The following is a 20,847-nucleotide window of genomic DNA, read 5'->3' on the forward strand; positions in this document are numbered from 1 at the left end:
CTCTGACTCCTCCGCCTGTGCTGTTTCCAATAGGCCATGCTAGTTCTCAAGTTAGGCGCTCAATAAATATCATTTTTTTTTTTTTTTGGAAACTGTTTGAAGTGCTTCTGTGAGCAGAGGAAAAAGTTCGTTTATATATACCAGATAAATGTGAGGAAAAGAAATGGCATTCATGAAACTAACGTTTGTGATTAAAGTTCAGGCATGAACTTATGCAGAGCTTATTGAGAGGTTTAGTGTTACTAAACGATTGCACTCTTCTGTGCCCTAGTTCATTTTGGTAGTCGGCCTTAACAGCATTTGAAAAACTCAAGGTGTTGGTGACCATGAAAGTCATATTTTAAAGAGGTTTTCAATCAGTGGTATTTGAGTGCCTACTATGTGCAGAGCACTGAACTAAGCACGTGGGAGAGTACAGTACAATAGAGTTGGTAGACACCTTTCCTGCCCACAATTAGCTTAGAATCCGGAGGAAGAGACTGGCATTAATATAAGTAAATAATTTATGATGTTTAATTTATAGTTTTGTGATTGATAGCCATGAAGTAGTCACATGAAGACCGCCTGACGCCGTGTCTTCCACACATCTCTGCCAGGCAGCACCAACAGAAGGAATTGATCTGAACAGTTGAAGTAATACCTTGAACGTTTGTCCTTTTATGAAGAAACGTTATTGGAGAAAGTCAATTCTTTAGAGGCCCAACGAAGTACATCCCTTTTCAGAGTTGAGACTCTGAGCATTTATTAGGAAAGTAAGAAAATGTGTAGTTTCCCGTCTAGGAAATTGAGGGTTATTAAAATGAACAAAGAAAAACGAAAGAGCATCATCTCGTTCCACCTTCGGGCTAAAGTGAATTTGAGGGAGATCCAAGTTTTGGTCAGCGGGAGGTCTGAATTATAATGAAGCATCTTCAGAAAGAATTCCCTAACATTTACTCTTCAGATTTTCAACATACTCTCTGTCCTGGCTTAGAGGTGTGTTTAACATGCGTGGTGAACCTGTGACTTGAGGTGTGTTTTGGGGGGTTTTTTTCCCTTTCAAATCTCTATTTAGTCTCTGAAATCTGCCGTATGTTTTGGGTGAATTGTCTCTGTGCCCCTCACCTGACTTTGCTCCTGATGGCATAACTTCAGGCTCTGTACATTCTATCTCAGCCCTTTATTGGCGTTTTTACTTTTTTCAGGAGGGGGAGGAGACGGAAAGATGATAAGAGCCCCCGGTTGCCCAAGAGGAGGTGAGTAACTCACCCAAGTTGGGCCGTTGCTTGGTACGGGAAAAGAGTGGGACCCAGCGGCTGCCACTCGAATGTGGGCTTTCTTGCGCTTGGCTGCAGGGACTTGCAGCTTTCCTTCTCTTGGCATGATTAGAAATGCTGCCCCGCAGCCCACCCCTCATTTGGAAGTTGCCTGTTCTCTGAAGGATCCCTGCTCTCTAAGGATTTCCTTCAGAGTACAGAGGGTCTGACTTGTGTAATGAGTGGGAGCTCTCCACCTCAGGAGTAGAGGAACAGTTTGGGTTGGGAGGCGATGACCTTTGAAGCACCCCCTCCTTTTCTCCTGCCCCTCCCAGGAAGAAGCCGCCGATCCAGTACGTCCGTTGTGAGATGGAAGGCTGCGGGACCGTTCTCGCCCACCCACGCTATCTACAGGTTAGTCTGCTGTTCCACCCCGGGCGACGTCTCTGTCCTTTGGTCAGTTAGATTTGGCCTCTCCCTTCAGTGACCTCCCCATTTGCAGGACCCCTAAAACTCAGGTATGCTTCGAAGACACGCCACTCTCCGAGCGAGGTCGATCCATCCGTGTCCAACCTGATTTACTGGTATCTACTTCAGTGTTTGGAACCATGTTTGATACATAGTAAGCGCCTAAGAAATACCGTTTAAAAAGTCCATCAGGGTTGTTTACTGAGGGCTTCTTGTGTGCGAAGCACTGTATTAAGCCTTTGGAAAAGTACAGTATAACATTATTCACTTAGTGCTGTCGTGGCTGAGGGATGATCCCAAAGGAAGTCAGCCACAGGGAGAAAATGTCTGGCGAGTGAGTCAGTGATTTTGTGGCGAGTAGGACTGTGCTGAGATGTTTTTACTTTCCTCTGCTGCCCAGATGGGCCTGAGATGCCGAGAGAAGGGTCACGGGAGGGGCATTTTGGTTCCCCTACACTCCCACGGGCCCCTTCCTCCCACTTGGTTGCCACTTCTTTTCTGACTTTTCACAAGCTCCATGAGGGCAGATGTCAGGTGTCAGAATTCTGTCAGACGCTCCCAAACACTCAAGCCTGTGCTCTGCACAGAATAAGAATAAAGAAGCAGCGTGGCTCAGTGGCAAGAGCCCGGGCTTGGGAGTTAGAGGTCTAGGGTTCTAGTCCCGGCTCCGCCACTTGTCAGCTGTGTGACTTCGGGCAAATCACTTCACTTTTCTGTGCCCTCAGTTCCCTCGTGTAAAATGGGGATTAAGACTGTGAGCCCCACATGGGACAACCTGATTACCTTGTCTCCCCCACCCAGCGCTTAGAACAGAGCTTGGCACATAGTAAGCACTTAACAGATGTCATCATTATTAATAAGAACTCAATAAATATAGTTGACTTTTTTTATATAAGATATTCATTATATACGTCAGGCACTGTTCTAAGCACTGGGGTGGATGCAAGTTAATCAGGTCGGACACAGTCCGTGTTCCACATGGGGCTCCCAGTCTATTGAACCCCATTTTCCGATTGAGGAAACTGGCACAGTGAAGTAACTTGTCCAGATCACACTGCGGCCAAATGGCAGAGCTGGAATTAGAACTCAGGTCCTCTGACTCCTAGGCCCAAGCTCTTTCCACTAGGCCACACTGCTTCCCTGTTGGTGGCAACTGTTGAGCCCAGCCTCTTGAGCCACCACTCCTTTTAGGTCCCTAAGAAAGTGGCTTGTGTGGCATCTCATGCAACTCACATTTCCTGAATCACCTTTCCCTGCCTGGGCCTCGTCCCTTTTTCACTGTAACTCTTTGCCCAGTGGGGTGGTATCCCCTCCGGTTTGGGTGAGGAGAGGGATTTTCCCGTCTCTTCTTTTCGACCCACCGCTGTTTCTTCTCTCGTCAGCACCACATCAAATACCAGCATTTGCTGAAAAAGAAGTACGTGTGCCCCCATCCTTCTTGTGGACGTCTGTTCCGACTCCAGAAGCAGCTGCTGCGGCATGCCAAACATCACACAGGTGCGGGCTGGGAGCCCTGCCTGCAGGCCCCTTGCTGTCTCGCCCGCTGGCTCGGGAGAAAGAAGCTCCCCCGGTTGGCATAGTCTAGATGAAAGGAAGGGGTTATTGAGTCATCACATGCCTGAGGGGAGCGGGGTGCTACCAGGGAACAGAGCTCACCAGTTCTGTTCTGGTGGTGACGAGTAGGGGGTCGCCTGCTGCCCAGCGGGGTGAGCCGTGGCCTGGCTTCCCGCCATGTGCAGAACTGGCTAAGTGGTTCATCTGTCCCTGCTCCTCCTCCTCTCATTCCTTCCCCCGCAAGAGGTGACACTCTCCAACCAAAACTCTGACCCTGCTTAGGGATACTTATGTGGCCCAACTTGCAAGAGAACTGCCTCCCCCCCCCACCCTTCTGAGGTGTCTGAAATGGGTTTAGCAGAATGGTGGCTATTTCCTTGGGCATTTGTTTCCCGTTTGTTCACTTAAAACCTCTCTTTCAAAGCAGGGTCATTTTCAGGGAGTAGGGAAGCGTGCCCCAGTTCCCAAACGGAACCAGGTTGCAAGGTGGTGCCTTTGGATTTAGGAATAGCCAGGGGCTCTCTCGGTAGCGTACCGTTGAATTGTGAGAGGATTTGGAGAATAGCCCCGTTCGGCATTTGGTCTCCCAGAGTTGCTTCGGAAGGGGTCTGAAATAGACATGAAGAGCGATAGCTGATGAGTGCAAGCATTCCGGTTTCATTTAAGGACAAGTTGTAATGGTCAGGCTTTGTATACCTATGGCCATCTTCCTGATCATCATCATCAATCGTATTTATTGAGCGCTTACTGTGTGCAGAGCACTGTGCTAATTTTTCTGATCAGGTTCTATTACATGAGCTTATTGCCAAATTTACTCCCTGAGGGCCTGGGAGGAGAGGGAGGAAAGTTGGGAGAGGATGGAGTCAGACGCACCGACTCCCTGGGAGGTGGAGGGAGGGAGCCATCCGAAGTTTTTTGGGCAGGGGAGACAGTGGTTTCTCCCAGCCCTTGGAGCCCAAAAAATGCCAGAGACGGAGCCAGAGAGAAAGTGCCACCTGCTGCTTTTTCTTTCCTCGCCAGGGTAGGGCTCGACAGGTTCCTTTCGCTCCCAAAGCCCCACGAGGAGGGAGGAGGCTGTCCACCCCATATGCCCGTTCAGCTTGGGGGAGATGCACAGGGTCAGGGCAGAAAGTGCCCCACAGGGCTTGCCGATCCGTATCCCCGACCACAGCCGTGGAGCCAAGCCTGGCAGGTTTGGCTCCCAGACAGTCATGTGGGGTTCACGCTCCTCCCACTCCATCCTCGTGAGTCCCCCAGGCCGACGGGGCCGACAGTTGCTCCTCATAGAGCTTTGGGGCTGGAAGCCAGAGGGACTGCTTGGGGCCCAGTCCCAGAGCCTGCTAAGGAGGAGGAAGAGGAGGGATAAAAGACCTGACAGGACGTGTGAACTGTCACCTGTGAATACCCTCTACGTCTCTCTTTTCTTCCCTTCCTCGTCTTCCTTTCTCCTCCTCTTCTCCTTGCCTCTCTCAAAGGAGAAACTGGCCCTGAATCAACTTAAACAAAGGCCAGTTTAGCCCTGAATCAGTCGATCAATCACAGGTATGGTATTTAGTGAGCACTCACTGTTTGCAGAGCACTGTACTAAGCGCTTGAGAGGGTACAATACAACAGAGTTGGTGGACATTAGTATAAATAAATTACAGGTTATGTGCATAAGTGCTGTGGAGCTGAGGGAGTGGTGAAAAAAGGGAGCAAATCCAAGTTCACGGGTGATGGAGAAGGGTGGGAGGAAAGGAAATGAGGGCTTAGGGAAGGCCTCTTGGAGGAGAAGTCTTCAGTAAGGCTTTGAAGGTGGAGAAAGTAATTGTCGGGTGTAAAGAGGGAGGCTGTTCCCGGCCAGAGGCAGGACGTGGGTGAGAGATCGGCGGCGAGATAGACAACACTGCGGTACAGTGAGTAGTTTGGCATTAGAGGAATGAAGTGTGCTGTCAGGGTTGTAGCGGGAGAGCAGTCAAGTAACTCAGGAAGGGTGTTTGAAAGTCGAAGGTAAGGCGTTTCTAATGTGGAGGTGGATGGGCAACCACTGAAGGTTCTTGAGTGGGGAAACCTGAACCCAGCGTTTTTGTAGAAAATAGCTCATGGCAGGGAGTGTGTCTGTTGTTATGTTGTACTTTCCCAAGCAGTACAGTGCTCTGCACACAGTGCTCAATAAATACAAGTGATTGAATGATTGGCTGAAAAATGATACAGGCAGCAAAGTGAAGTATGGACTGGAGTGGAGAGAGACAGAAGGCAGGGAGTCTGATGCAGTAATCCAGGCGGGATAAGATGTTTGGATTTACGTGTTAGCAGCTTGGCTAGAGAGGAAAAGGTGGATTTTAGCAATGTCATGAAGGTTGAACTGACAGGATTTAGTGACAGCCATGGGTTTCAGGTGATATGGGTCTGCCTCAGGCCTGCCCAGAGCTAGTTTACGTTCACCTCACTCTGCTGCTCCTAACGCTTCTCTTCCCAGGAACCTTTGATTTTTAGCTTACATGGTTTCAATTTTCCCAACAGCCTTTTTATGAACAAGGTAACACAGATAGTGTCGTGGTTCCAAGGATGAGGAAACCCAAGCAATACATTGGTTTAAGGGACCTGTATTTGATCAGGGTGGTGGAAGGGGAATGAGAACCCAGCGTGTTCGCCACCCGTCTCGGAACAGGCCGAGACCCTCGAGTTCAGCTTTTTGATTTCCGCTTGGTTTTGGCATAGGGTAGGAAGGGTTAGCGCTGAACTTGATGAGCTGTGCCATGAGCGGGGAGGGATGTGGGGGGCCAGTGCAGGAGAAAGAAGGCATGTGGGCGATCGGAGGCGAGAGCCAGCTTTCACAAGCCACTCCACGGCACCCAGCAGGCCGCTGGCAGCCCCGGGGTTAGACCGGCCTGCCAGAAGGGAGAAGAGGAGAGCGCGGGTTTCCGTTTCCTAGTTGAAATAGTCATCTCATAGGATGAGCTTAGGGCAGCCAGCTTCCTCCGATGACGCCACTGATGGCTCGCTGGTCTTCTGTTGCAGATCAAAGGGATTACATCTGTGAATACTGCGCCCGGGCCTTCAAGAGCTCCCACAACCTGGCTGTGCACCGGATGATCCACACGGGCGAGAAGCCGTTACAGTGAGTTCTCCCCGGGCTAGGATGGGGGGGTGGCCTGACTCGCTGCCCCCACCCCCAACCCGGTGGTGTCTCGCGCCCTAAACCAGAGTCCGTTCCGCTTGCAGTCAGCTCTGCAGTGTTCAGGTTCTCGTGTCCCGTTCCTCACTAATTTCTGTTAACTGCCCCACTTTGGAGCAGTGTGGCACAAAGTAGGCCGGGCCCACCGCCCTTACGAGCACCGCTCTCCTGAGCGTCTCCTTCACCGAGGAGCCCCGGGGGTCCGCCACCTCTCTTTCCCTCCCAAGGCCGTGAGGGCGTGCTGCCGTCCCCCCGGAGCTTTCCCACAAACCCATTCCTCGGCAGCCTCCCGATCACTGGTGGCCTGCATCGGGGGAGCCATCCACTGAGCCCCCCTCCTTGTATTTTGGCTCCGGTCCCCGGGGGCCTTTACTGACCCTTGGCTTCCCCGCCCCCCCGGCAGGTGCGAGATCTGCGGGTTCACCTGCCGGCAGAAGGCTTCTCTCAACTGGCACATGAAGAAGCACGACGCAGACTCCTTCTACCAGTTCTCTTGCAACATCTGCGGCAAGAAGTTTGAGAAGAAGGACAGTGTGGTGGCCCACAAGGCCAAGAGTCACCCCGAGGTGCTGATCGCCGAAGCCCTGGCTGCCAATGCCGGGGCCCTCATCACCAGCACGGATATCCTGGGCGCCCCCCAAGAGCCCTTGGCCCCGCCCACCGACGCTCAGGGCCTCCCCCTGCTTCCGGAGCCCCTGGGGAACCCTGCCCCCGGGGAGTGCCTCCTGCTGAACCCCGACGGGATGCCCAAGGCCTACTGCGCCGGGGCGGAGCGGGTCAACCTGATGGCGGACGGGAAGATCTTTGGCGGAGGCGGCGGCGGCGGGGGGAGCGGCGGGGACGCCGACGGGCTGGTCATGAACACAGAGATCCTGGGGGCCACCACAGAGGTTCTCATCGAAGATTCGGACTCGGCCGGACCTTAGCGGGCAGGGAAGGCAGGGGCATCGGGACAGCTTGGACTTTGTATTTAAAAGGAAAAAAGGAAAAAAAAAAAATTCAAAAGTTAAACAAATTTAAATACTAGTACAAAAATAACCGAAGGGCCTTCCTGCTCCTCCTGCTCCTCCTCCTCCTCCTCCACAGTGTGGGATCACAGCGCACGCCGCTCCCCGCTGCCCAATCCATCCGTTCACCCAGTGGACCCTTGATGATCAGCGACGCCGCCTTCCCCAGAGACGGGACAAAATACGCAGCTCTCGAAGCAGAGTAAGGGAGACCTCACACCCAACCCGAGCGGGCGGCCTTCCTGCTCTTTGGCCGATCCCCTCGCCCGTACCCTCCTGTTGGTATGCTCTGAACTGGCTTCTCATTTCTGAAACCAGATTCCTCTCTTTCCCGCCTCCCACCTTCCCCTTTCTCCCCCCGGCCCCGTCTCACCAAGGCCCCCCCCGAGTTCTCTGGCTTCTGTCCATGGCTGCGCTGTCTCTAGGTCTTAGATTTTTTTCCCTCCAGGGGCTGGGAGCTTGACTTGGCACTTTAGGGCTGCTCGGCAGGGTGAGCTGTTAAACAGCCCTGGACCCTCGCTTCCCCCTCCCTTCCTCCCTCAGGTTTCTGAAAGGAAGGCTGCCCAGGAATCCTTCCACCTCCACGTGGCTCTCAATGGTGCTCGCTCGCTGGGACGTGGGTTTCCCCGGTGTGGGGCGACGAGAGGGGGGGGACGGCGCGGTCCCCTGCACACCTTCCCTCTGTCTCTAAGACGGACAGCCCCCCCGTATCGGAGAGGTGACCACAAGCGTCCCAGACTAATGACGGTAATTTGCACTTTGAACATGTGTGTTTTTGTGTTGTGGAAACGAGATTCCTTATTTATTGATGAAAGGTCTGGCTTTTTTTCTTTTTTTTTTTCTTTTTGTTGTATCTTTACGAGGCTGAGGAAGTTGGAGACTCCTGAACCGGGGTCCTGCCCGCCGAGGGAGTCACCAGGGACCGGGTGTAGCCAGCCTTCCCAAACCCAGCCTTCCGATTGCATTGAGGGAGAGCTGGTCTTCAGTGCTAAGAGAATCACTACAGTAGCCTAGCAGTTGTTTGGAAACATTTGCAGGGAAGGGGTTAAGAAAAACCTGAAAGAAACTAGGGCTTCTTTGAGTTTTTAGAGCAGTGAGGTCTAGGCTTTTGAAGCGACCGAGAGGATTGTTTCAGAGTCCGTACTTCAGAAGCCATTAGGAATTTCGCTCATGTCGGCTTCCCCGACGCTCTCTCTTCTCCCCGGCCTCGTCCGCCCAGCTCTTTCTTTTTGTGGTCTCTGCTTTTCTCACTGGCTCATTCCAACTTCCTGTGGCAGGTTGATGTCACCAGGGAGGGAGCGTCGTCCTCAGGTGAATCAACATCTCTGACATTTTTATACCGTTGAGTGGCCGGGAGCTGCCCGCTGCTTTGAGCCTCTTCCCTGTCTTCAAAGTAAGGTTACCTACCAGTTCAGAGGTGCGGGGACGGGAGCGAGGAGGGGTGTAGCGCACCATTCAGCTCACGCACAAACCTAAACTGTGTGGGGGCCTTTCTGGATGCCCCCTCTCCTCCCCCAAGCCAAGGCATAGGTGGCTGTAATTAAGAACGCACCCGGTGGGGAAGAGTTGGTTGTCCCTTGCTTTAGGAAGCCCGTTAACTCAAAGACTCCGACCCATTCAGCCCCAATTTTAGGGACCCGGAGAGGGCAAGTGTCCTTGAGAAAGGCTTGGTTGGGTGCATCGGCATTGGAGTCTCAAAGATTGCCGTGTCCATTGTCAGAAAATGCGGTTGTGGTGTTTGGGGCGGGGGAAGGGGAGCCTCGTCGGGAAAGGTGAGGAACGGCCCGTTTTTTCATGAACACTAAAAAGGCAAAGTCTGTCTTCTAGTAAAGAGATTTTTTTTTTTCCCCTCTTCAAAGGGTGGCACTAAAATGTCATCTCCGAGAAGCAGCTTACGTTACACCTAGTGGCGCCGGCACTAGGCTGCCAGAGAATGGGGTGGGGAGAGCGCACGGGGCGGTCTCAGATATCCCGTCGTTTCCAGAGGGATGCCCTCCCTTTTCGGCTAGGGGGGGGGGAGGATAGAAAGTGAATCGGGATGGGGGTGGGAGCGCTGTGGAATGAGCTCTTCCACCACGAGTCTGGCGGGGGGGGTGGTGGCGGAGGAAGGGGGCGTTGGCTTGGAAAGCTGGGAGCCCTGGAAATGCCACAAGAAGCGACCATTGAGGTCAGCGGCCAAGTCGCCACCGCCCCCGTAAGTGGCCGTTCTGTCCTCTGGTCAAGCAGCCATCCATTCCGCCAGCGTCTTTGCCATCCACATGCCTCTCTTACTCTTTACTTTTCCCTCTGGTCACTTCGCTCCCAGCGGTTGATACTTTTGCAGATATCTCTGCCGCCTAGCCAGAGGGGGGAAATGAGGTACGCTCACCCTCTCCCACGACAGGGAAAGATCTGCGCGTGCTCCTCCGAGCATCCCCAACAACTGACTAGGCCTGGCATGTAGAGATTTTCTGCTCCTTCTCATTCCCCGCCTCTCTCCCCTCTGCCACTACTCGCATGCAGTTTGCTTCAATAAATTATTGTAGTAGTTTGCAATAAACACTTCTTTTTGTATTTTTCATGGGCCTTTTTTTTTTTCCCCCTCCCCTGCTTTTGAGGGGTAAGCGGGCCAAGGGAAAGGAGCAGGGTGTGGTGCTGAGACTAGATTTCCTCTTCAATCATTAAAGCGGTTGATCGAATGAACCGATAACCTGTCCCTTCTCCCCTCTCTGCCTTCCCCTTTTAGTTGCAGCTCATACTTCAGGTCAACCCCAAAAAGGCTTTCTTGCCCTCAGGTCTGCGGTTCGTATTTCTGGCGCAGGCACCCGTGAGCCTGTTAATGGCAACCGTTTCAAGTGCAGGTTTTCAACTCTAGAAGCAGGAGAGCCTGGTTAGAATGGGGTTTGGAGTTGGTGCAGTGTGCCCTGATTTGGGGGGATGAGACACCATCTCAGCGGGCTTCAGAAAATGGGTGGAGGATCGCAGGTGGGGAGCCGAGGGAGGTGCCGGATTTTGGAGATGGGCAGCTTTTTCCGGAGAAGACGTTCCATACCGGCTCGGCGTCCTGCTCCCGGATCAGGGGGCCCTGGTCTTGAAATCAAAGCGTCTACCCACCCTCCCTCTTCCTTACTCCATTCCCCGTAAGCGACGGGTCCGTTTCAAAGATTTTAATTTCTTAACTAAGCCTCTCTTGCCTGTTGCCGTGTCCAGGGATCTTCCTTACTGGGTGGGAGAGACTGGCCGTCCCCTGGACCCTGGTTGAAAAATTTATGTTAAAAAATAATAAAAGGGATACTCTGCTTTTCAACTCCAGTTGTTTTCTCTTAATCTAGGTAAGGCATAACCAAAATGTATAAAGGAAAAAAAATAATAAAAGTTGTCTTCGGCGAAGCAACTTGTCTTCTCTGGTTGTACTGGGCTAATGATCCTGGCGGGGGAAAGTTACGGCGCTAAAAGTGGGAGGCGAGAATTTCTGCCGCAGAAAGACAACTGATGGTTTTTACCTGGGAGAAGATCAGTTAGGGGTTGGGAGAGGAACCAGGATGTATCTAACCTTGGAGTTGGAGTCAGAAACTGATGCGCGGTTGAGGAAATAATGCCCCCGTGCTGTTCGGGAGCCTCTAACGAGTCCCAGTGGGGTTTTAATCCAGTTCTAACACTGACTCTGGGGGATGGACAGTTGAAGTAACTATGGAGATTAATCTTGGTGGTGATGGACTCTCCCACAAGCAGAATTCAGCATCACCAAATGTCCAGAGTGGCTGAGGCCCAGAACGGGTAGTGAAGAGGAAGAGCGTTGCGTAGCACCCACTTGTCTGAGCTGTTTGCTCCATCCCCATTGTCGTAAGCGTGGAGGGCCCCTGCAGCTCTCTGAGCCTTCTTCCTGGCTTCCCAAGTATTTCCAGCAGGCCTGGGCCACCCTCCTCTACTTCCATTTTGTGTTCCTAAAAGGGAGCTGGAATGGCCATAAATGGATGGTCTGGTCTCCCAAGTGCTTCGTACAGTGCTCTGCACAGTAAGTGCTCAATACCGTTGACTGTTGGATTGATAGGGGAGGCTCATTTGGAAGTGTGAATAAGCAGCGAAGGAGGTGAGGCAAAGAGTGTTGGAGACTCAAACATCACACCCCTTCCCCCACACATGCCCCTATTCCAGAAATCCCGTACACATTTTAATACACACACACACACACACACACACACACACACACACACACACACACATGTTTAAGCACTTACTATGTGCCAGACACGGCACTAAGAGCTGGAGTAGATATGATAGGGTTGGATGTGTCTGTGTTTCACAAGGGGCTTGTGGCCTTAATCCTCATTTTACAGATGAGGTAACAGGCACAGAGAAGTGAGGTGACTTGCCCAAGGTCACACAGCAGACATGTGATAGAGTCAGGAGGAGAACCCAGGTCCTCCCATTCCCAGGCCCGTGCTCTTTCCACTTAGGCCACGCTGCTTCTCACGCTTGATCATCTTGAAACTGGCAGACGGGAAGCAAATCGAGCTCTATTGGAAAAGCATCCAAGTAGACAGTCTGGTAGCTGATGATAATAATGATGATGGCATTTATTAAGCGCTTACTATGTGCAAAGCACTGTTCTAAGTGTTGGGGAGGTTACAAGGTGATCAGGTTGTCCCATGGGGGGCTCGCAGTCTTCATCCCCATTTTGCAGATGAGGTAACTGAGGCACAGAGAAGTTAAAGCGACTGATAATCAGAGTCCATTAAGGGACAAATCTATGTTTAAAAAAATTTAAAAAGACCTACACAACTTGTGACTTCAGGTTTTGATAAGACAGGCCTGCAGCACCTCCAAAGTGAAGAAAACAAGTGGAGGGAGGCGGGGAAGGCAGTGAGAGAGAGACAGCAGCATGGCATAGTGGAAAGAGCGCAGGCTTGGGAGTCAAGTCGTGGGTTCCAATCGTGCCTCTGCCACTTAGCTGTGTGACTTTGGGCAAGTCACTTCTCTGTACCTCAGTTCCCTCATCTGTAAAAGGGGGATGAAGACTGTGAGCCCCACGTGGGACAACGTGATAACCTTGTATCTCTCCCCGCGCTGAGAACGGTGCTGGGCACATAGCAAGCGCTTAACAAATACCATCAGTATTATTATTTGATAGAGCACTGAGGTGAAGTTTGTTCATTCATTCAAAAGTATTTCATCAATCGTATTTATTGAGTGCTTACTGTGTGCAGAGCACTGTACTAAGCGCTTGGGAAGTACAGATTGGCAACATATAGAGACAGTCCCTACGCAACAGTGGGCTCACAGTCTAAAAATAAAGTATTTGAGGGCTTACTGTGTGCAGAACACTGTACTAAGCACTTGGAAAGTACAATTCAGCGATAGAGACAATCCCTGCCAGACCAGTTGTGTTTGCCGAGTGGATTACGTTAGAGACTCCTTCTTCCTTGGAGGATTCTTGGAGAAACACCAACACAGAGACTTGGTATGCCGGACTGTGGGGGAGAGGCTGAGATGTGAAAAGTGGCCTTTGTTGAGCCCGGAGGCACAAAAATCCAGAACCGGGAATTCGCTGCCTGTGAGCTGGAAGGGGAGGAAGAGATGGGGTGGGGGGGAGAGGGGGGTGGTAGACAGCTGCTCCCGAGTGCCCGGTAATAGGGAATGCCAACCGGGTCGGTGGGCGGGACTCCTCGGGCTCAGCCGCCGGGTCGCCCGGGGCCGGCTGAGCTTCCCATGGCTTTGGCCGGGCCCGGGCCCGGGGCCCCCCACCGCCGGAGCCTCTGCACCCGTTCTATCTGGCTGGCGAGGAAGATCCGCTCAGACCTGACTGCCCTCCTGGACTCTTACGTAAGTCTCTCCCGGAGACGCAGCCCTCCGCTGTCGTTTCTTTCCACTTGCTCGTCTGTCGTTGAAAACTTGCCCGGGCTACGACCGGCCCTCTGTGGAACTCCTTGTGTGTGTGTCACCCCACGGTCTTGGTTCCAGACAGCTTGGAAGAAACTCCCCGTTCACTCAGGCCTGGAGAGTGTGCCAGTTGGGGTTGGCTGAACGCGCTCCAGGCGGCTGCCTGATCCGATCTACCCACTCAAGCCAGCACTAAGGTACACACGCCTTGAGATGGGATTTTCCTCTTGGTTCTGGAATCTTGGTTGGAATCTGGACGTTTCCTTTTTTTGGCGGGTTCCCCAAGTGCCTCTCCCAGCTCTTAGCACCAGCAACAATGATAATAATAATTGGTAATTACGTTGCCAGTTTGTACTTCCCAAGCGCTTAGTACAGTGCTCTGCACACAGTAAGCGCTCAATAAATACGATTGATGATGATGATAATGATGGCATTTTATTAAGCGCTTCCTATGTGCAAAGCACCGTTCTAAGCGCTGGGGAGGTTACAAGGTGATCAGGTTGTCCCACGGGAAGCTCACAGTCGTAATCCCCGTTTTACAGATGAGGGAACTGAGGCCTAGAGAAGTGAAGTGACTTGCCCAAAGTCACGCAGCTGACAGTTGGCGGAGCTGGGATTTGAACCCATGACCTCTGACTCCAAAGCCCGGGCTCTTTCCGCTGAGACACTCAATGGTGTTGCTGTGTCTGTAGGAAAGAGGCTTAATAATAATAATTGGGAAATTTGTTAAGCACTTACTACGTGCCGGGCACTAGCACTTTAGTCCTGGGGTGGATACAAGCAATTTGAGTTGGACACATGGGGACTCATGGTCTCCATTTTACAGATGAGCTCACTGAGGCCCAAAGAAGTGAAGTGACTTCCCCAAGGTCACACAGCAGATGAGTGGGCTTTATGAAGGGAGACTTGGAAGGAGACAGGGAAGCGGTGGGGGGTTGGGGAGCACGGACTGACCTGTGGTGATGGGAGCGAATCCTCCTATCCAAAATTAGGAGTAGCGGAAATGTTCTCTTTGTCCAAAGAAGGGAAGCAGCGTTGCCTAGTGGGTAGCACGCGGGAGTAGGAGTCAAAAGGACCTGGTTTCTAATTCCACCTCCACCATCTGTCAGCCTTGCGACCTTAGTAAGTCACTTCACTTTTCTGGGCCTCAGTGACCTCATCAATAAAAATAGTGATGATGATGGCATTTGTTAAGCGCTTATTATGTGCCAAGCACTGTTCTCAGCACTGGGAGAGATACAAGGTTATCACGTTGTCCCACGTGGGGCTCACTGGCTTAATCCCCATTTTACAGATAACTGAGGCACAGAGAAGTGACTTGCCTAAAGTCACACAAGCAGACAAGTGGTGGAGTCAGAATTAGAACCCATAACCTGTATATATGTCAGGTTAGAATTAGAACCCATAATCCTGTATATATGTTTGTACATATTTATTACTCTATTTTACTTGTACATATCTATTCTATTTTATTTTGTTAGTATGTTTGGTTCTGTTCTCTGTCTCCCCCTTTTAGACTGTGAGCCCACTGTTGGGTAGGGACTGTCTCTATATGTTGCCGATTTCTACTTCCCAAGCGCTTAGTCCAGTGCTCTGCACACAGTAAGCGCTCAATAAATCGATTGATGATGATAACCTCTGGCTCCCAAGCCCATGCTCTTTCCACTAAGCCACGCTGCTTCAATAAAATGGGGATTAAGACCGTGAGTCCCACGTGGGACGTGAAGTGTGTCCGACCTCATTAGTTACCCCTGTGCTTAGTACAGTGCCTGGCACATAGTAATCACTTAACAAATGTCATTAAAAAGCATCACCGATTTGTGGTCAGGGGAAGCGGGCATCCTGTCCCTGAGGGATCTTTGATTTGGACGGTGGGGGTGACCCCTCTGGGAGGGGTGATGGCAAGCCCTGGGAAACACCAGCGTCCTCAGAGCAGATCCTTAGCCCCAATTTTGTTTTCTACGTCCATAAAGTCACCCCTTGGCCAGCAGCCCTCTCCACACCCACTTCCCTCTGGGGCCTGACTGAGGAATGGTGAATCCTGACCCCAATCCAGGACACCAGGGACCCCAGGAATCACTGCTGTTTCATTTCTGCAGCACCAGGCGGGAGCGGGCATTCACTTGATGGGCATGGGTTTGAGGGAAGGGGTAGATTCATTCATTCATTCATTCAATTGTATTTATTGAGCGCTCACTGTGTGCAGAGCACCGTACTAAGCGCTTGGGAAGTCCAAGCTGGCCACATATAGAGGCGGTCCCTACCCAACAGCGGGCTCACAGTCTGGAAGTGAGGACCTGATTCTGTCTGAGGGTTGTAGGGGAAACTGTGTTCCAGTTTTCTCCCGTCCCTTGTTGGAGGGACCCCAGTTGACTGCAAGCAAAGCCCAATAATAATAATAATGGCATTTGTTCAGCGCTTACTATGTGCAAAGCACTGTTCTAAGCGCTGGGGAGGATACAAGGTGATCAGATTGTCCCACGTGGGGCTCACAGTCTTCATCCCCATTTTACAGATGAGGTAACTGAGGCCCGGAGAAGTTAAGTGACCTGCCTAAAGTCACACAGCTGACAATCAACAGCCACACTTTCCCTCAATCAATCATTAAATCAATCATTCGTATTTCCTGAGTGCTTACTGTGCCAGAGTACTGTACTAAGCGCTTGGGAAGCAGCGTGGGTTAGTGGAAAGAGCCCGGGCTTGGGAGTCAGAGGACGTGGGTTCTAATCCCGGCTCCGCCCCGTGTCAGCTGTGTGATTTGGGCAAGTCACTTAACTTCTCTGGGCCTCAGTTACCTCATCTGTAAAATGGGAATTAAGACTGTGAGCCCCACGTGGGACAACCTGATTACCTTGTATCTACCCCAGTGCTTAGAACAGTGCTTGTCACATAGTTAAGTACTTAACAAATACCAACATTATTATTATTATTATTGGGAGAGTACAACACAACAATATAGCAGACACAGTCCCTGCCGAAAATGAGCTTATGGTCTAGTGGGGGAGAGATATTAATATAAATAAATGACCAATATGGACATAAGTGCTGAAAAACTCAATCGATCGACAGTATTTATTGAGAGCTTACCTTATCCAGAGCCCTGGACGAAGCTTGGAAGAGTTCAGTAAAATAGGTTGGTAGAAATGATTCCTGCTCACAAGGAGTTCATTCATTCATTCAATCGTATTTATTGAGTGCTTACTGTGTGCAGAGCACTGTACTAAGCGCTTGGGAAGTACAAGTTGGCAACATATAGAGACGGTCCCTACCCAACAGTGGGCTCACGGTCTAGAAGGGGAAGGAGTTAACAAAGTAGAGGGGGAGACAGACATTAAAATAAATTGTAGAAGGATGTACACTGTACTAAATGCTCAGTCAGTGGTATTTATTGAGCACTTAATGAGTGCAGAACACTGTACTTAAGCAGCATGGCTCAGTGGAAAGAGCCCGGGCTTGGGAATCAGAGGTCATGGGTTCTAATTCCGGCTCCGCCACTTGTCAGCTGTGTGATTTGGGGCAAGTCACTTCACTTCTCTTGGTCTGTTCCCTCATCTGTAAAATGGGGATTAAGACTGTGAGCCCCAAGTGGGACTACCTGATTACCTTGTATCTCCCCCAGTGCTTAGAACAGTGCTTGGCACATAGTAAGCGCTTAACAAATACCATCATTATTCAGCGCTTAGAACAGTGCTTTGCACATAGTAAGCGCTTAATAAATGCCATTAAAAAAAAAGTGCGCGAGTACAATGCAGCGGAGTTGGCAGACACATTCCCTTTGCAAGATCGATTTGCGGTCTAGAGATATGTACATAGTATGTGGGGTTGAGGGTGCCGTGAATATCCAGTTGTCTCAGAGGTTCAGACCCAAAGGCAGAGGCGAGACTGTGAGCCCACTGTTGGGTAGGGACTGTCTCTATATGTTGCCAACTTGTACTTTACTTCCCAAGCACTTAGTACAGTGCTCTGTACACAGTAAGCACTCAATAAATACGATTGATTGATTGATTGATTGACACAGATTGAAGAGGGGAAGTAGGAGTTCCCTTTATACTCGGCAGGGATGCTGACCTAGGTCGATTAATCAATCAATCAATGGTATTGAGTGCTTACTGAATTAAAAGCTCTGGGGAGTACAGAATAACAGAGTTGGGAGACATGTTCCCTGCCCACACTGAGCTTGCAGTCTAGAGAGGGAGGCAGACATCAGTATCAGTAAATAGATTATGGATCTGTTCATCAGTACAGTGCTCTGCACAGAGTAAGTGCTCAATAAATACGATTGATGTGGGGCTGAGTGGAGAATATAGAGTACATAGAGAGGGAGGCAAACATCAGTATCAGTAAATAAATTATGGATCTGTTCATAAGCGTTGTGGGGCTAAGGGAGTGGAGAATATAGAGTGCAAATCCAAGTGCAAGGGCGATGTAGACGGGATTGGGAGAAGCGGAAATGAGGACTTGATCAGGGACGGCCTCTTGGAGGAGATGTGCCTTCGATGAGGCTTTGAAGGCGGGGAGGGTGATTGTTCTTTGGCTATGACGAGGGAGGACGTTTCGGACCAGAGGCAGGACGTGGATGAGAGGACTGCGGCGGGATAGACGCGATTGAGGTGCAGTGAGTAGGCTGGCATTAGAAGAGTGAAGAACGCCGGCTGGGTTGTAGTAGGAGAGCAGCGAGGTGAGGTGAGAGGGGCAAGGGGATTAAGTGCTTTAAAGTCAATGGGGAGAAGTTTCTGTTGGATGTCATGGATGGGGAACTGCTGAAGTTTCTTAATGAGTGGGGAAACGTGGATCAATTCTTTCTGCGGAAAAATGATCCGGGCGGCAGAGTGAAGTACGGATTGAAGTGGGGAAGAGACAGAAGGTTGACATCAGTCTCCTCCGAGAAAGGCCCCCTTCCTCTCCCCCTTCCTACAATGACTCTGCCAATGTTTCCCTCCTTTCAGGCTCCACTCAACCCGAGTCAGATAACACAGCATGGCATGGTGGATAGACCCGATCCTAGGAGTGAGAGAGTCCTGGGTTCTAATCTCTGCTCCGCCACTTGTCTGCTGTGTGACCTTGGACGGGTCACTTTGCTTCTCTGGGCCTCAGTTCCCTCATCTGTAAAATGGGGATAAAAGACTGTAGGCCCCATGTGGGACAACCCGATTAGCTTGTATCCACCCCAGCGCTTAGAGCAGTACTTTGCACATGGCAAACGCTTAACAGCGTGGCTCAGTGGAAAGAGCCCGGGCTTTGGAGTCATGGGTTCAAATCCCGGCCCTGCCAATTGTCAGCTGTGTGACTTTGGGCAAGTCACTTAACTTCTCTGGGCCTCAATTCCCTCATCTGTAAAATGGGGGTTAAGACTGTGAGCCCCACGTGGGACAACCTGATCACCTTGTAACCTCCCCAGCGCTTAGAACAGTGCTTTGCACATAGTAAGCATTTAATAAATGCCATCATTATTATTATCATTATTATTAACAAATACTGTCATCACCGTAACAGTCCTTGGAGTCTTCTAGACTGTAAGTTCGTTGTGCGCAGGGAACATGTCTACCAACACTGTTATTGTATATACAACACTGTATATATGTATATATGGTTGTACATATTACTCTATTTTACTTGTACATTTCTATCCTATTTATTTTATTTTGTTGGTATGTTTGGTTCTGTTCTCTGTCTCCCCCTTTTAGACTGTGAGCCCACTGTTGGGTAGGGACTGTCTCTATGTGTTGCCAATTTGTACTTCCCAAGCGCTTAGTACAGTGCTCTGCACATAGTAAGCGCTCAATAAATACGATTGATTGATTGATTGATTATTGTACAATCCCAAGAGCTTAGTACAGTGCTCTGCACAATAAGCGCTCTGTAAATGCCATGGATGGATTGAATTCCATCCCACAGGACGTTCTCCCTCCTTCCTTCTTCCCCACCTCCCTCAGGCTGTGGTCACTTGGGCAACTTCTACTGGCCTCGTGGGTGGCTGGCATTTTGGATGGGTTGTTTTTTTATTCCTCATCCCCGTCACGGGGCCTCGTGGTAGGGAATGAGTTTCTCCCTGTTGGGATGGGAAGACTTGACACTCTGTCTTCGCTCCCCCCCCCTACCCAGGTTGAGCACCAGGGCCTGAGCGGCCACCTCAACCTGGATTCCGTGGCCGGCGTGCCCCCGGCCAGCACGGACCGCTGGAGCGAGATGACGGAGGCGGAGCGGCTCCAGGAGAACCTCAGAGCCTACCGGGCGTTCCACGCCCTGCTGGGCCAGGTCCTGGAGGTCCAGAGAGCCCTCTTGACCCCGACTGAAGTTGACTTCCACGAGGCCATCCACGCGGTCCTGGTCCAGGTGGCCGCCTTCATCTTCCAGCTGGAGGAGCTGATGGGGTTCCTGGAGCACGCGATCCCTCCGCACGAGAGCCCCGGGGCCCCGGGCGGGGCCCAACTGGGCGCCTTTGAGAAGAAGCTGCTGGGCCTGAAGGTGCTGCGGGAGCTGGAGCAGTGGACGCTGAGGTCTGTCCGGGACCTCCGTCTGATCTCGTCCCCCAGCCACGATGGGGTTCCGGTCCATGCCGGCCAGAGGCTCGCTGAGGTCCAAAAAATGTGATGGCCACCCCCTCGGTCACTCTCTGGACCACCTCTCCTCCCACCTTTCCTCTGGCTCCTCCTCCCGTTCCCCCACCTGTGGTCTTGGATCATTTAAAAATAACGATCATGATAATGATACATGTTAAGCGCTTACTATGTGCCAAACAGTACTAAGCGCTGGGGTAGATACAGCTAATCATCGGACACGGTCCGTGTCCCACGTGGGGCCGGTAGTCTTAATCCCCATTGGACGGATGAAGTAACTGAAGCCCAGAGAAGTGAAGTGACTTACCCAATGTTACCCAGCAGACACGTGGCAGAGCTGGGATTAGAACCCAGGTCCTCTGACTCCCAGCCTCAAGCTCTTTCTGCTGGGCCGTGCTGCTTCTGGACATTTAACACAGAGCTGACAATGTGATTACACAAACCCTGGATATTTTTTTTTCTTTGTGGTATTAAGTGCTTACTATGTGCCAAGTACTGTTCACATACTACTCACAGGGGAATACGGTGTTATGGAAGAGCTTCACTTACGTCCCATCCTGAGGAGAGAGGGGAAGGTATTCCATTATTAAGTGTGAATACCGGACACCTTAGTGTTGAAACAAATCAAGTCTTGTGTTAAACTGAGCTGGAAGTTGAGGAAAAGTAAAATTTTTCATCGACCTTTTCCAACCCCTGTCAGAGGGGGTAGGAGAGAAAAGACCGGCAAAGGCCTATGGGGAAAAAAAGGAAGCTCTTTAGCCGTGAGAAAAGAGAAGGGGCTTGTAAGGAATATAATTCATTGAGCAGGGCAAGGGAAAGGAGCAGGGGAACTAAATGTGAAAGTAGGAAGAGAGGCAGGAAAGAAAGTGAGGAGAATTGATGAGATGGCAAGAGGAAAGGAACAGAAAACTCCGGGAAAAAACAGAAAGGAATTTTTGTAAAAGTTCAAATGAGATATTCAAATGTGTGGACATTAAAATAGAAGTTTATTTTGATGCACAAGGAATAGA

At 50.9% G+C, this 20,847-nt stretch overlaps 2 protein-coding genes across 2 annotated transcripts in view; both read left to right on the forward strand.

The window, feature by feature from the left end:
* ZFP91 (ZFP91 zinc finger protein, atypical E3 ubiquitin ligase) overlaps positions 1 to 10,790 on the forward strand; it is a gene marked incomplete at its 5' end in the record, with an annotated part of 40,778 nt that extends 29,988 nt beyond the window's left edge. The window contains 5 exons of the mRNA XM_038765315.1: positions 1,185 to 1,235; positions 1,571 to 1,649; positions 3,086 to 3,200; positions 6,258 to 6,357; positions 6,818 to 10,790. Coding sequence (XP_038621243.1) covers positions 1,185 to 1,235; positions 1,571 to 1,649; positions 3,086 to 3,200; positions 6,258 to 6,357; positions 6,818 to 7,340 — 868 coding nt within the window. The remainder of the gene's footprint in view (positions 1 to 1,184; positions 1,236 to 1,570; positions 1,650 to 3,085; positions 3,201 to 6,257; positions 6,358 to 6,817) is intronic.
* A 2,247-nt stretch (positions 10,791 to 13,037) lies between these two features.
* Positions 13,038 to 20,049, forward strand: CNTF (ciliary neurotrophic factor). Its single transcript, XM_038765316.1, has 2 exons — positions 13,038 to 13,223; positions 19,383 to 20,049. Exons 1-2 carry the CDS (start codon positions 13,038 to 13,040, stop codon positions 19,869 to 19,871), a joined length of 675 nt encoding a protein of 224 aa, XP_038621244.1. The 3' UTR covers positions 19,872 to 20,049.
* The last annotated feature ends 798 nt before the right edge of the window (positions 20,050 to 20,847 follow it).

The sequence above is a fragment of the Tachyglossus aculeatus genome, chromosome 22, assembly GCF_015852505.1.
Source record: "Tachyglossus aculeatus isolate mTacAcu1 chromosome 22, mTacAcu1.pri, whole genome shotgun sequence".
Lineage (NCBI taxonomy): Eukaryota > Metazoa > Chordata > Mammalia > Monotremata > Tachyglossidae > Tachyglossus > Tachyglossus aculeatus.

What these genes read in the sequence shown, in the direction of transcription:
- CNTF (XM_038765316.1), top strand. Translation starts at nt 13,038, where the DNA reads ATGCCAACCGGGTCGGTGGGCGGGACTCCTCGGGCTCAGCCGCCGGGT. An exon ending in CTGCCCTCCTGGACTCTTAC is followed by an intron (nt 13,224 to 19,382) that starts GTAAGTCTCTCC and finishes CCCCCTACCCAG; the next exon opens with GTTGAGCACCAGGGCCTGAG.